The sequence below is a fragment of the Lotus japonicus genome, chromosome 6, assembly GCF_012489685.1.
Source record: "Lotus japonicus ecotype B-129 chromosome 6, LjGifu_v1.2".
Taxonomy (NCBI): Eukaryota; Viridiplantae; Streptophyta; class Magnoliopsida; order Fabales; family Fabaceae; genus Lotus; species Lotus japonicus.
In genome coordinates this window covers 42940983-42955855 of record NC_080046.1, presented here as the reverse complement: position 1 = coordinate 42955855, position 14873 = coordinate 42940983, and the positions used below count along the sequence as shown (strand labels likewise).

Genomic DNA, 14873 nt, shown 5'->3' with positions numbered 1-14873 from the left:
TGAAGTAAACATCACATACAACAATCTTGGAAATTTTTACTTATAAATTGGACTTGTACTTAACTCTACAAAATAGAAGTAAGGTCACATTAGCATTATCACCATAAATTGATCAACTTTTCCAGTGTCCAGTCACAAAGATAAGAGTGAAAGAGAAATAGAAAACAGTGAAGAGCTAGGGAAACATTGAAACAAGATGAACACACTTGAAATCTAAAGCTTCAATACCTGGTTAGGTGGCCCTTGACCTCCAAACTGTTGCATGAAAGAATTCATTCGTTCCTCTAAAGCTTGAAATTTCGCATTGCTCTCCTGCAATTCTGATTTCATGGCATTCCATTCAGCCAATGTGATGCCAGCAAATTGCGAGCTCATGCCTCTTCCTTGCAATGGTCTTTGTGCCAAGCGTGTGCGGTATAGTTTGTTTTTGTCTATTTAAGGCATTCGTTTCAGACATTTTCTACATTGTGAAGGAATAAAAAAATAACAAAATCAGTAGCTGATAACTATTATTAGAGAATTATCACACAAAAATATCTCATCTCTCTGCTTGAAAAGACCTTCAAGAAATGGGCTTTAGACATGACCTTTGGCCAGATGAAAATGGAACTTATCAGTGGAACACGAATAAAGTTAGTGGAGTCCTACCATTAGAATGCAATGTAGAAATAACAGAGCTATACAAAAGAACTATCCATATCACTTGATAAACTACCCGCACAAAATAAAGAAAAGCTCCATAAGAAGATGCTCGGTAGTGAAGCCTCAGCTACTTTTGATAAAGAAGAATTTAAAAGAGTTGATCATGGAAGCAAAACAAATTGCTCAAAATAAACAAAAAATAAGCAAAACTTTACTTGTAAATTTTATATTAAAATGAATCCTCTGCTACATTTCAATATATTCATGTTATACACATACGGGTCATGTGTACAAATACATATATTGCCTGAAAAGAACAACAAGTGCACAACATACTCTGCTTAAAACATCCATGGCCATGCCATGAAATTTTGAATTTGTATTTTTCATAGTCAATGTTGTTATGCTTTCTGCATAATATATTGTTTACACTAAAATGAAAGCCAATCACAGCACTAGCACCAGATGCTATTCACACTACATATTTTTTATTGCAATTGATCAGATTAACATAGTGGATAATTGAATTAATGACCCCCAATTCATGCATTATAAGCACTCAATAGTTTGAACATATCTTCTTAAAGGTTCTTGCTTTTCTCTCATTCTTACCCTCAACTCTTGTATTATAAGTTCATGCTTTGGTCCTTAATCTATCTCTGAAACGCTTTAGAGGAACACAGTGAGATGGGAAACAACATGGTTACCTATCACAAGTACAAAAGTTTCTTGTTCTTTATCAGAAAGTACAAGGTCACCGAGCTGGTTCCAACTGATCATAAAAGTTACTATGAATGTTAATACTTTCATGCACATCAAGTGAAAGAACAAGTTTGGAGGACTTTTCAAGTAAATCATCATCACATTATCATGTCTAAACACACTGGATTCTCAACAAGTTCACGTTGGATTTGTGATATGTATCACCCACAAGTCATAGCAGAAAACTACACTTTGAGCTGTGTATTAAGGTTTCTTATTAGCATTAGAAACACTATTTTGACAATTGAAGGCATATATATACTTGATTACACAAATATAAGCCATCCTAAATCCTTTCTACTCTTCTACAAAACACCTCTAGCTACTCTTTTATATCCCTTATCCAAATCCACAAGTCTGTATCACCCACAAGTCTCATTGACAATGTCATTCCATTGCTATAATCCCACTTTTGAAAAAAAAAATATCCAAACATAAATTACATTGCTATAATCCCACTTTTGACCAAAATCATGTTCAAAAATTAAGTTTCCAAACTCTAATTGGGTTCACTCAAAATCTGTTCAGTTTGTCTTCACACATTTTTGTTATCATTTTCTCCTACATACAAATAAAGCATTAATAAAAGATTCTAACACTCCATAATAGCATATCTTCAACAAACAGGGCAAAGGCAAACACTTTAAGGAGTCCAGCAGTATAAGACACTGGCACACGGCTACACAAGTAATGAGAAAATGGACTAATTGATAGCATTCCCTTATCTTCTGAGTGCAGTGTGCCACAAATATGAAGACGAACAACTTATATCTTTTAAAAATTATAGCAGAAAATAGCATTCACCTTCCAACAACTAGTTGAGATCTAATGGGTTTTCAGAAGCAAACACATTCTTTTACAAACATGCTTAACTGAAAGGGAAAAGAAAAACAGATAAGAAAGAATGGAAACAGCAAGAGAAAAGAGGTGACAAGTCTTGCTGGTTTCATCTATAGATTGCAAACTATCAGTTGGGGCCTGCAAAATTTCTACAGCTGAAATGGATTTATTGGCATCCACACAGTAAAATTTGACTCGGAAATATGCAGTCAACCAAAAGGTCTCATAAGCTGACAAAAACATGTAATAATATCGATTCTTGTCTCATCTCAGAAATGGAATACATAACTTTCACCTAATTAAACAGTTACTCCAATGAAAAGTAATTGATGTTTGTTAGAAGCACACACCTGTACACAGTACACACAACAAGGAATTGTAAAATGTGAATTTAGCTCCAAGTGCCTGAGCCCTGAAATGTAAAATGACCAAAAACTATCATAAACTGAAACCTCAATTTGTACATCAACAATACATGTCAGAAACCACATGAAGCATCAACTAAGGCAATTATTCTCAGAACTTGAAAGCTGAACAAGATTTCACAAAAAAATACCTTAAAATACGAAGTTTTGAGCTATAAATCTTTCAAAACAGGAACAAACAAGATTCAATGACCATTCCATCACGGAGATATCTACTTATATCAAAAATTGAAACCGAAATTGAAACCGAGAACTAGGTGCTTACCTTCAATCAAAGCTACCAGGAGAAGAAACTGAAACCCAATACGAGAATCTGAGTGAGAACCGAGGGCACAGCAGGTTCAAGAGAGAGAGAGATGAGAATGTGAATCTGAAATCTAAAAGCCCTAATTCCTAACCAAAACAAACAAATCCAAATCAGAAACCTGAAATCTAAAACCTAAAATCCCTAATTCCTGATCAAATCGCGAGATAAAACGAAGTGCTTACCTTCAATCCATGACTGAGCTTCAATCTGGAACGCGATTTGCGTGAGCTTTGCTTCTGAGAATGGAGTTCGCCATCGCTGAGAGAGGTTTCAATCCATCAAATCGCGATCTGAGAGAGGCTGAGAAGCAGTGAAGCAAAATCGAGATCTGAGAGAGGTTCAACGTGAAGTGAGGTAGAGGAGAGGAGAAAACTGAAAAACGCGATCTGAAAAACGCGAGATGAGGTGACGTGGGTTTAATTTCCGGTTTAATCATTCTGCGGCGCCTGGTTCAACCGCCTCTGGTTTAACCGCCGCAAGTGTTTAAAATACCGCCACTAGTTGACACAAACCGCCGCAATTTTTACGAAAACCGCGACGGCTGGCATAACCGCCTCAAAAAGCGCCTCAATATTACATTTTGCGGCGGTTTATGTGAACCGCCGCAAAATGACCGCCGCTAACTGTCTGTTTTCTTGTAGTGACAAGTCACTACTCACTAACATTCTTCCGTTTTCACTAATGATTTTTATGTTTCTATACTCATTACAGTGTTGCTTCAGCCACATTAATTATTGGATTTAAACTTGATTCTTGACCCCATCCACAGGCCATATATATCTTCTTGCTCTTATTTTTTTTTATAGGCAAATGTTAGTTGTTAGTAATGTTAGTAAATTAGTCCTCCTCAGGGTTCGAACCCTGTACCCTTCACCCTTTATCTCACCCAATCCTTATGTCCCTAACTCTTACCACCTGAGCTATCATTCGAGGACTCTTCCTCTTATAATGTGTGTCTCAAGACTCAAAGTCAAGACAAGAGAAAAAAGTAGATTACTATATATTTGTATCCATTTTGGCTTTGCATTAATTGTCATTGACAGAAGCAGTTGACATGGCTTCCTCACAGTCATATAATCTGTACCTTGGTCTGGAGCTTTTTGTCATTCTCTTTTCTCAAGTTTTTGCTCATGTACCGCCTGAGGCTGAGGCTACTATTCCAGGTGAGTCATCCTCATTTAGAAAGTAAATTGTAACAAATTCAATTCATTATTTGTTATGTGTCCTCCTAATTTAAAAAGTGAGTTCTAACAAATTGCATGAGACAATTTCCAGAAATTAAACATCAACTCTTAAAACTTTTATTTATTCCTTTGGAGCAGCAAAATCGATTTGTTTTCCCTTATTTACATATGTTGCTAATGCAGGGAGAAAGATGGTATTGGACGGGCGTATCAGTTTGGAAAAATTCGTGAGAGCCGTACATTTTCTAGAGAGTAGGATGAAGGGTACCATGATGATTCCCCCTCGTCTATATGGTGAGACAGACACCATGCCCATCATAACTTAAAATATATGAAAATGTTATTTGTACATACATTTTTCATGAACATAGACATACGACTTAGCCGTGGTTGTTAACCGTATGACTGCCAACTGTATGTACATATATAATCATCCTAGAATTAATGAGTACTTGATGTTTAATTAATTTCTGGAAATTGTCTCATGCAATTTGATTGTTGCAGCAGAAATGCCATCTGACAAACTGTTACTGAGTGGATTGTTATTTTTTGGTTTTCACGGAGCATTGGTCGAAGAAAGGAAGCAGGGCCAGAAGTTTTTGGTAGATATAGAGGCTTGGACTGATCTCAAGCCACCTGGCAAATCTGACAATTTGTCTGATTCAGTTGATTATACAAAAATATATGGGTTAGTGATTGAAGTCACCATCAAATTCATTTCATATTAGTTGCATTATGTGCATATTTGGATATATAGTTGTGAAGATAAAATTATGGACAAAAAAAACTAAGATAAGTACAGATGTTCATCGTGTTTTGACTCATTATGGTTTTCCACAATGTATATATAATAGACTAAGTGACGGTAATTTAATTAACATATGAAGAATTGGTGATATGCAGGATAGCCAAGGAAGTTCTTGAAGGGCCACCTTACTACCTTATGGAGTCTGTAGCCCAAAAAATTGCAATCACTGTTCTTACAAATTATCCACAGATATCTGATGTTCGTCTGAAGGTTGCAAAGCCTCATGTTGCAGTTCATGGTCAACTTGATTACATAGGCGTTGAGATCATTAGACACAGAAGTGATTTGCCTGTGTAGAACTTCCATATTTTACTACTGCTGGCTGCTGCAGCTTTTCTAAAAAGGGAAGGATGAAATGAATAGCATATTACCTATTAAGTGGGTGATTGGTTTCATTGGTAAAAACTAAGTCCAGCTAGAAAATGATGTTAAATCATAAAATACAATGTGTAGTGTTTGGAATAAAGTGTTTTGAAGTGTGTATCATTTGCACATTCAAACACATTGTTTTTCTGAGAACTCAAACTCACATTGTTGTTACAAGATGGTTGAGTTTGCTATACTTGTAATTTGCAATAGTTCACCATTTGAAAAAAAAGTCATCATTGGTTATAATAAAAAATATCAGATGAAAGTTTCATTATGGCACAAAGGAGCCCAGCCAAACATCACTTATAAAGTCAGGGTAGTCAAATTCTTATAAGGGAAATACAACATAGTATCACAAATTCACACTATAGCACAAGCTTGCTTGCTCTCACTATAAGAATAGATTGTTTGAAAATCCTAAGGTAGCGTCGATCCTAACGTCGAAGCTAATTTGGCTCGATAACGATACCTCAACCGGTACAAAGCGTACAAAAAAGAATCTAACTTAATTTTAACGTTGTTGTGACCCACACACCAATTAGCATCGACATTCTAACATTTAGTGTTATTAGTTTAGACGGGCGGTAAAATCACTGATCAACATGGTCCACCTATAATTAGCGACGGTTTAGGCTGACTTTACATTCACCGGTCAACATAGTGTATGATGAGACCAACACTAATATGACAGGGTACAATCCATTTTGTGGGGCTCGAGGGTTAGCCTTAGCTCAACCTACACTAATTTTCATTGATTTATATGCCCCATCTTCCTTAAAATCCCCTTCATTCCCTAATTTCTCAAACCCTTACACTCGCTCTCTCCCTCTGCCACCCTCACCATCACCGTCAGCCTCTTCCTCGTCCCTCTAGCGACCACACTCACTCTCACCCCTCCCTCCTCCTATGCCGCCCTCAATCTCATGCTTTCTATTCTTACACGGTCGCGAGCCCCCAAATCGGAGGGTTTATGGTTTAGGGTTCCGATCCGTAAACACAACAAATATTGATAGAAATGAGAACATGTATATTCAATGAAGTCTTTTGCCTTTTATAGTGAGGCTGTTACATTAACCCTAGTCTATTACATATGGGCCTCAACTATGTTTTTATGGGCCTGACTACTAGCCCAATACCTAACTGGGTCCATTTCCCACAATCGAGCACGTAAAGGTACACTCGCCATCCCGTGACCCTATGACAAAAGGACTCGCCCAAGACCTCTTTGACGAGTCCAGTCCACATGCCCACAAGATGTCGAGACCTTCCTCTGAAGGGTGAAGCGCATCTTTGACTAATTTTATCTTGCCCACAAACGTGTATGTCAACTCCTCTTAGGATCTTATCGCATGCCCACATGCCTCAGAGTCAAACCTACTCGCCACCTTTGTGTGGTAGTTGAGGACAGCTGTCTCCTTTTCTCTTTTTTCGAAAATCAAACATGTCCTTTCACCTTCGTCCCATCACATCTTCTGACAACCGTGCACTCCTTTACATTGTGGTAGTCTCACTGTTCCACACGCGCTCCCTTCCTCGAGGGAACGGAAAGTTTTCCCAAAAGATTAAAAAGTAAATTAATCAACGTAATGATTGTGTCCCTTGAATGTGCAGCCATCAATCAATGCACCGCCTCGTGAGCCAATCAGAAGCCGCGCGTGCAACCTGCGCGTCGATTCCCAACCGTTACCTTTTTTCCCTATAAATAGGCATCTTGATACAAAGTTTCAAACTTTCTTCCATTCTTCCAACTTTCTTCAAAAACTCCTCCGTCTTTCTCCATCACCCTTCTATGGCTTCCGAAGACCTCAACGCCGCCACTGCCGCAGCGCAAAGCTCTTCCATCAGCGCCTCTATTCCTCCCGGCGCCGCTCCGACATCCGGTAGTCGTGGCTCTGTGCCTCCCCCTTCTCACGGTAAGTCGTTAAAACCTCTGCTCTTCAAAATTTTTTATTTTCCATCCTTGGTGTTTTCAATCTTTCCATCTTTCCTCCTCCTTCATCGGTTCTCAGACCGGTTACTGAGGGTCTCTTCTCTTTCTTTTTATTTTTCTTTAATTTTCAACGACTCCCAATCTTTCTTTCTCCGGCCAACACTCTTGACTCAAACAACCCGTTTTTCCAGATTCCGGCGAGTCTCTAATCGTGACGCCTGAATGTGTCGATATTGGGTCTGACTCTGATCTTGAAGACTCGTCACCTCCTCTAAGACCCCCTTCTCCCCTCGAGAGGTCTCAACTCCTTGACATGTCACTTCCGGAACCACTCGATCCACTTTGGCGCATGAACAAAGACTTCATGACTCCCTCCATTTACACTTTCGTCAAAGATCTCGAGACGATTGTAAGCGCTTGCGGTGGTCTGTGTCGAGACGGATATGACCCTCTGCTGCTATTGGGCGTGTCGGGGCCCAAAGAAGTCGTGACCTCCCACAAACCTAAAGGTGTGACCACCTCTCATTACTTCTACTTGTATGACACCCTGTTCGTGGACCTTGGCTTCAAGCTTCCCTTCTCTAATTTTGTGTACAAGGCCCTTAGCGTCGTGAACGTCGCCCCAACTCAACTGCATCCCAACAGCTGGGGCTTTCTTCGATGCTTTGAAATTTTATGCGATCGCCTGGGGATCACGCCATCATACGAGTTGTTCTTTTGTTTTTATTGGGTGAAAGGCGTGGCCTCCGTCGCTGCGACCCTCATGTCATTCAGCTCTTATAACAACTTGGCACGTTTTCACGCCTTCAAAACAATTACCACAAACACTTTCATGGGCGTTGGTTCAAAGTTTTTGATAATCCTGACTTTGCACAACTGACAACCTACGCCGATTGTTCCTATAAATTCCCCTTTTATTGGACCGAAAAACCCCAAACCGCCATCAAAATTGTGGACGGGATGCTCACACCTGACCAAGTCCATGCCGTCGAGTTTTTGGAAACTTTACCAGTCTTCCACTGTTCTCACATGATCAAGGCTGCCGCCAAGGATGAACTGGATGAGTACTTATTCAGTGGCGAGTGCTTTACTTTCTGCCCTATATTCTGCTATTTTGTTTTGTATCTTCATATTTCTAAAATGATCTTGTGTCTTTGCAGTGGGCGGGCCCTCACTTTCACTTGATGCGATGGACGCCTTTCGAAAACAGCAGCGCGCCCGTGAGAAAGAGCAGAAACTTCGAAAACAAGCTGAATCAGGTACCCGCCGGAAGCCAAAAACTGAGGATAAAAAGAAAGAGCCTAAGACTAGGGAAAATGTTTCCCCCCCTGAAGCCGCCCCCGCAAAGCGCAAAAGGGGGGCGTCTGCTAACCCTCATGCTCCCCCTCTTAAGAAGTTTTTGGATGGAGCCCAGAAGAAGACCGTGGAGACCCCAAAGGTGGCACCCGGTGTCTCCACTCAACCATCAATCAAGTCGCTGGCGAGCAACACCTGGCGCGACCTTCTAAAAGATTTTGAAGACTTAACCATTGAGAAGGCCTCTTCCCCCTAGGATTGCCGCTTGGAGACCCAACAGTTTGTTGCCGCCAATCTTTCCTTGGACCAACTTACCCATTCGATTCGGCGTCTGGGAATGAGCGAGACCAGCAAAGCTTTAGCCAATTATGGCTTGAAAGTCGCATCTCTCGCCATTTCTTTGGCTAAAGTCTATAAGTCCCAAGATGCGGGGCGGGAACGGCTGGAATCTGATGTCGCCCGGTTGAAGGCTTCTGTTGAGAAAGCAAAGTCCGAGGCTGCCGCCTCGAAGAAAGCTCAAATAGATGTTGAGGAGAGAAATCTCCTTCTTGAGAAGCGTGCTTCCGACTTGCAGCGCGAGGATGAAAGCACCCGGGCTGGCTTGGAAGAGACACCGAAGAAGAAAGAAGAAGAGGTCTCTGACTTGAGGTCCCGCCACCAGATGGAGATCGAGGGCGCCCAAAATGAACTCGCTAAGCTCAAGGCGGACAATGAGCTTCTGACTGGGCAAGCCATCGAGAAGTATGAGGAAGGCTTCAAATATGCTAAGTGCCAACTTCGGTTTTTGGCCCCGGAATCCAATTTGAAGGCCCTGGGAGCTTATAAGAGATTTGTTGATGGTGAGTGGGTTGGGTCCGATGATTCGGATTCTGACGAGTCTGAGAGCGAGACATATGATGAAGAGCCCGCTGCTTCAGATCCCATCGATAACCCGCCCACCAACAATTCCGCGGAGATGACTGAAGAAGGGGCTGTTGAAGAACCCGCCTCTCCTATTGCCGAGCCCCGGGTCGGTGTCGACTCGACTCCTCATGATGAGCAGTCTCCTGTGGTTCAAGATGCGAACGGGGATGAACCCGCCGATTAATTTCCTTTCTTTGTCTTGTTGTTATGTAACCTTGACAATTTATATGCTCTTCGTTTACTTTTTTTGCATCCCTTGTATGTTTACAATTTCTAAGACAATTATTCAACCGTGTTTGCATGCCTTAGTTGATTTTAGTATAAATCCTTTGTTCTTTTCTGAAGACATAAGTTTTCAATTCTTAACAAAATATATAATTAAAATTAACCCTTTACGATAAACAACAAAAAGAATTAAAATTGAAAACATTTTGGGATGCGACGGACTGGCCTTACTCTTGGCACATGCTTTGCCTTCCGTTAAGATTCTTTTATTAGCATCTTGTTTTGTCCCGCGGCTCTTTTATGCGCGAACCGGGTGAACACTATCCGACAATGTAGCCGACGTGTTCAACCCAGGCTTGGAGATGTGATCATCCAAGTCACATGAAGTGGCTCCTAGCGCGCTGAACCGGGCGGCCACTATCCAACATATAGCTGGCGGGAACAACCCAGGTTAACCGTGTGGCCACTATCCAACATGTAGCTGGCGGGACCAGCCCAGGTTTGGCGATGCAACGTACGCTGCACAAAATCGTCCTTAATGACAAAATCACATAAACTCAGCCTTGTTAGCCATGGAGTATTATACTTGCATTTTAAGTACCAATTTGTAAAATCATCCAACTAGACTTGCCATTTAAGCTATTCTTTTGACATTAAATTCGTTACAACCTCATTCAAAAAATAGCAAAAAAAAAAAAACTATGGGGCGATTACTTCTTGTGGTTTGGACGCCTCGTTAAAAACTCCCTTGACAAGAAGGAAAAAGAGTACGTCGCTTATTAACACCCCTCATTGCTTGTGATCAGCTATAGTAAAACCGGAGATTGGCGGCATTCCATGAACGCGGAATGCGTCGCCCCTCCAAAGTTTCCAAATGATAGGCTCCCTTGCCGACCTTCCTCAGCACTCTGAAAGGTCCTTCCCAATTCGGGGAAAGCTTGTTGTCTTCAGGCGATTTCGTCTTTCGTCGCAACACCAGGTCCCCCTCTTCAATCTGTTGCGGAACGACCTTTGCATTGTACCTCCTGGCTGCTCGCTGCTTCACAACCGCCTCTCTTAAGTGGGCTTCTTCACGGACTTCAGGGAAAAGGTACAGACTCGCCTTCAAATTAGTTTCATTTTCCTCTTCATTGAAGATTGCGACGCGCCATGTATTTTTGCTTAGCTCTACTGGAATCATGGCATCCTCTCCATAGACCAATCTGTAAGGCGTCTCGCCAGTAGCTGACTGGGTTGTAGTGTTGTAGGACAATAGAACGGCTGGTAACTCGTCTATCCACGTCCCCTTAGACTCGCCGCACCTCTTGCGAAGGCCTTTCAGTATTACTTTGTTCGCGGACTCCACCTGGCCATTCGTCTGGGGGTGCTCCACTGACGAGAACCTTTGTTGTATTCCCAGTCCTTCGCAGAACTCTTTGACGACTCGACTGGAAAATTGTGTTTCGTTATCAGATACAATAATTGAGGGGATTCCAAACCTGCACACCAACTTTCTCCAATAGAAAGATTTGATCTTGGCGGCTCCAGTACTGGTGAGGACTTCCGCCTCGATCCACTTCGTGAAGTAGTCAACCGCTACCAAAATGAACCTCGTCTGGCTTCTCGCTTCAGGGAAGGGCCCGACTAAATCAACTCCCCACATGGAAAAAGGCCAAGGAGCCACCATTGTGGTTAATTCCGCTGGGGGGGCTTTGTGAAAATCAGCAAAGAGCTGACATTTCTCACACTTCTTTGCATCCCTCTTGCAATCAGTTCTCAAAGTAGGCCAATAGAATCCCGCCCTCAGGAATTTAACCGCCCCAATGTGAGTCGCACACACTCCTTCATGAATCTCGCTGATTATCCTTTCGACTTGATCCTCAGGCACACACGCCAACATAGGATGGGTGTGGGTCCGCCTATAAAGCTGCCCCGCCACCAAAGTGTAGTGGCTTGCCTCGCGCCTCAGTTTTCAGCTGATGGTGCTTGCATCAAGTTCATCGTTCAAAACTTTCAGGATTGGATCCATCCACAAATCCGGCGGCTCATCTATATGCATGATTAACGTGCCATCCACGCTGGGTCCCAACAAAGTTTCTTGAATGACTGATTTGTTGTTTCCCGACCTTCTTGTACTCGTCAACTTAGCCAATACATCCGCCCTGGTGTTTTGCTCCCGTGGGACGTGTTCTATGTCCACTTTGTCAAAATGAGTCATCAATTGTTTAACGGTTACCAAGTACCTTGCCAGCTGCTCATCTCGCACCTGGTAAGTTCCCAAAACCTGCTTCACAACCACCTGGGAGTCACTTCTTATTGCCAAAGCCTTTACCCCCACATCTAAAGCCAACTTCAAACCTGCAATGAGAGCCTCATATTCCGCCTGGTTGTTCGTCGCCTTGAATTCGAACCTCAGAGATTGCTCAAGTTGAATATCTCATGCCCCATCTAGAACTACACCCGCCTCGCTGCCAGCAGTGTTTAAGGATCCATCGACAGACAATACCCAAGTCGCATCCTCTTTTGGAGCTGCAGTGGGTGTAAGTTTCGCTACAAAATCGGCTAGCACCTGGCCCTTTACCGCTCCCCTAGGTTCGTAGGTCACAGAATATTCTGTCAATTCAACTGACCAAGATACCAGGCGTCCCGCTAAATCAGGCTTTCGCAAAACTTGCTTTAAGGGCAAGTTAGTGCGCACCACCACTTGACATGATTGGAAGTATGCTCGGAGTCGCCTTGCCGTCGTGATCAAGGCGAAAGCTGCTTTCTCGATTTTTTGATACCTCACTTCAGCTCCCTGCAAGGCCCTGCTAACAAAGTAGATTATGTTTTGCCGCCCCTCAACTTCCTGAACTTACACTGAGCTCACCGCAGTATCCATTACCGCCAAGTAGAGTATTAGGGGTATCTAGATATTCGGTTTTGACAAAATGGGTGGTGTTGACAAAAGACACTTCAAACGCGTAAAGACCTCCTCACATTCAGCTGTCCATTGGAAAGTTGCGCTCTTTCTGAGGCATTTGAAGAAAGGAGCCGACCTCTCGCCTGAATGGGGAAGGAAACACGATAGAGCTGCTATTCGCCCCGCCAGTTTTTGGACCTCTTTGACATTCGCCGGACTTCGCATCTCCTTGATGGCCTTGCATTTATCCGGATTCGCCTCAATTCCCCTTTGAGAGATCATGAATCCTAAGAACTTGCCACTTTGAATGCCAAAGGTACATTTTTCTGGGTTTAGACGAACATTGTGCTTCCGCAGCTCCCCAAATGCCTCGGCAAGATCTATCTCATGTGCTCCCCCCGCTAGTGTTTTCACAACCATATCGTCCACATATACTTCCATGTTTCTCCCCATTTGTTTGCTAAAAATCATATCCATCAGCCTTTGGTAGGTCGCGCCCGCATTTTTCAGACCAAAAGGCATAGTTTTATAACAATAATTGACATTTTCACCATAAAAAGCTGTCTTGGATTCATCCTCAGTGTGCATCCTTATCTGATTGTAACCTGAGTGTACGTCCATCAAACTCAGCAAAGCGTGACCTGACGCCCCATCAACGAGCTTGTCAATACTAGGAAGCGGGTAGGGATCCTTGGGGCAATTCTTGTTTAAGTCTGTATAATCTGTGCACATTCTCCATTTTCCATTCGCCTTTTTCACCATCACGACATTCACCAACCATGTTGGATACTTAATTTCTCTTATGAATCCCGCCTCCAGTAGCTTGATCGTTTCCTGGCGGATTCCGTTTATCTTCTCCTCACCCATTTTCCTCTTCTTTTGTGTTACCGCCTTCGCGCCCTGGTTTACAGCGAGTTGGTGACAAATGAAACTTGGGTCAATTCCTGGTACATCTTTAATTGACCAAGCAAATAAATCCAAGTTTTCACTGAGGAGTTTCCCAACTCGGGCCTCCTGGGACTTGCTAAGGGAGGTTCTGACTTTAAGTACGCGCCCCGCCACGTGTAGATCTTTGAGTGACTCTACCGGCTGCGCGACCTCTTCTCTCAAGTCATCTCTGGGGTCTATGAATGGGTCAGCATCAGTACCAACTTCAAATACACGATGGCCCTCATTGGCCCTTTTCTCTCCGAAAATGCTATAAAGATCCAGACTTTTTTCATATCACCTCCTTGCAGCCGCTTGATCTACTTTGAGCACTCCCACCTTTCTGGTGCTAAGTGGGTATTTAATCGTCAAATGTGTCGTTGAGATGCAAGCTGCTACTTTGTTCAAGGTTCTTCGTCCCATAATTACATTGTAGGACGTGACACATGAAAGGACTAGGTACTTGACTTGAACCCTCTTTACGTTCTCGCCCCGCCCGAAAATGGTTTCAAGCTCCAGCCATCCCCTTTCTCACCCGCGAAACCAACTAAACTTCCACTATAGAGCTTCAGACTGGCGGGGTCCAACTTCAACTTTTCAAAGGCGTCTCCATAGATGACGTCTGCGGGGCTTCCTTGATCAAGCAACACTCGCTCCGTGTCATAACCTCCTATCCTCAACAAAACCATTATCAGATCGTCCTCATGTGGAGCTATTCCTTCGAAATATTTTTTTGTGAACGTGATGGGTGGGTGATCAAAACCGTGTTGTCCTATGTGTACTGAGTTGACCATACGCGTGTATCTCTTTCGCGCGGATATAGTCTCACCTCCACCACTGAATCCCCCTGCGATGCTACATACCCGCCCCAATGGAACGTCAAGGTCAGAATCTGCCTCTTCCACCGGAGCGACTTCGTTGTTTACTTTTGTATCCGCCACAAATTCCAGCAAGTAACCCTTCTTGATCAAGCGTTCAAGCTCATGTCTCAAAGTCCAGCATTGATCAGTCACATGCTCATTTATCCTGTGATACTCGCACCACTTGTCCGGGTCATCATTTACCGGTGGCCTAGTCCGTTCCTTAGGGAAAGATATTACTTTCAAACGCGTTGCATCCTTTAGGATATCAGAAACCGGCACATTCAACGTTATCCCGCCACGTGCCGTACCTGAGCTGTTAACTCTTGCCTCCTTGGGATTTTCCGCCGCGTTCACTGCTTTCAAAGGCTTTGGCGTGTTTGGTCCTCTCGAGGGTCGCGCCTGATATGGGGCTGGGCGATTAGGTTTAGGTTGATTGGATTTGGAGGCGGGTCCTGGGTGTGTCGCCCCCTTTAGGGATGTATAACCATCCCTCTTCTGCTTCTGACGGTTA

The 14873-nt window shown here is 43.0% G+C and overlaps 2 protein-coding genes and 1 long non-coding RNA gene across 4 annotated transcripts; 2 read left to right on the top strand and 1 right to left on the bottom strand.

Annotated features, from left to right (window-relative positions):
• On the bottom strand, positions 1–3375 carry LOC130726935 (uncharacterized). Its single transcript, XR_009015059.1, has 4 exons — positions 3159–3375; positions 2935–3062; positions 2595–2656; positions 1–460 (listed from the first exon to the last, which is right to left on the bottom strand). It is a non-coding gene; the product is annotated as an uncharacterized LOC130726935 (long non-coding RNA).
• A 638-nt stretch (positions 3376–4013) lies between these two features.
• On the top strand, positions 4014–5602 carry LOC130724439 (dihydroneopterin aldolase 2-like). 2 transcript variants are annotated; one of them, XM_057575665.1, is made up of 4 exons: positions 4014–4139; positions 4344–4454; positions 4668–4848; positions 5064–5602. In XM_057575665.1, the coding sequence occupies exons 1-4, from the start codon at positions 4031–4033 to the stop codon at positions 5263–5265; spliced, it is 603 nt and encodes a 200-aa protein (XP_057431648.1). In that variant the 5' UTR covers positions 4014–4030; the 3' UTR covers positions 5266–5602. The 2 variants fall into 2 exon arrangements, with proteins under 2 accessions (XP_057431648.1, XP_057431647.1); XM_057575664.1 differs by having other exon boundaries at positions 4665–4848.
• Positions 5603–8900: 3298 nt separating this feature from the next.
• LOC130725354 (actin cytoskeleton-regulatory complex protein pan1-like) lies at positions 8901–9650 on the top strand. The gene has a single exon (XM_057576591.1). It carries the CDS (start codon positions 8901–8903, stop codon positions 9648–9650), a length of 750 nt encoding a protein of 249 aa, XP_057432574.1.
• The last annotated feature ends 5223 nt before the right edge of the window (positions 9651–14873 follow it).

Excerpts from the sequence above, each read along its gene's own strand:
- LOC130724439 (XM_057575664.1), top strand. The coding sequence starts at position 4,031 with ATGGCTTCCTCACAGTCATATAATCTGTACCTTGGTCTGGAGCTTTTT. Across the intron at positions 4,140-4,343 it reads GGCTGAGGCTACTATTCCAG|GGAGAAAGATGGTATTGGAC; the intron begins GTGAGTCATCCT and ends TTGCTAATGCAG. Across the intron at positions 4,849-5,063 it reads GATTATACAAAAATATATGG|GATAGCCAAGGAAGTTCTTG; the intron begins GTTAGTGATTGA and ends GGTGATATGCAG.
- LOC130725354 (XM_057576591.1), top strand. The coding sequence starts at position 8,901 with ATGAGCGAGACCAGCAAAGCTTTAGCCAATTATGGCTTGAAAGTCGCA.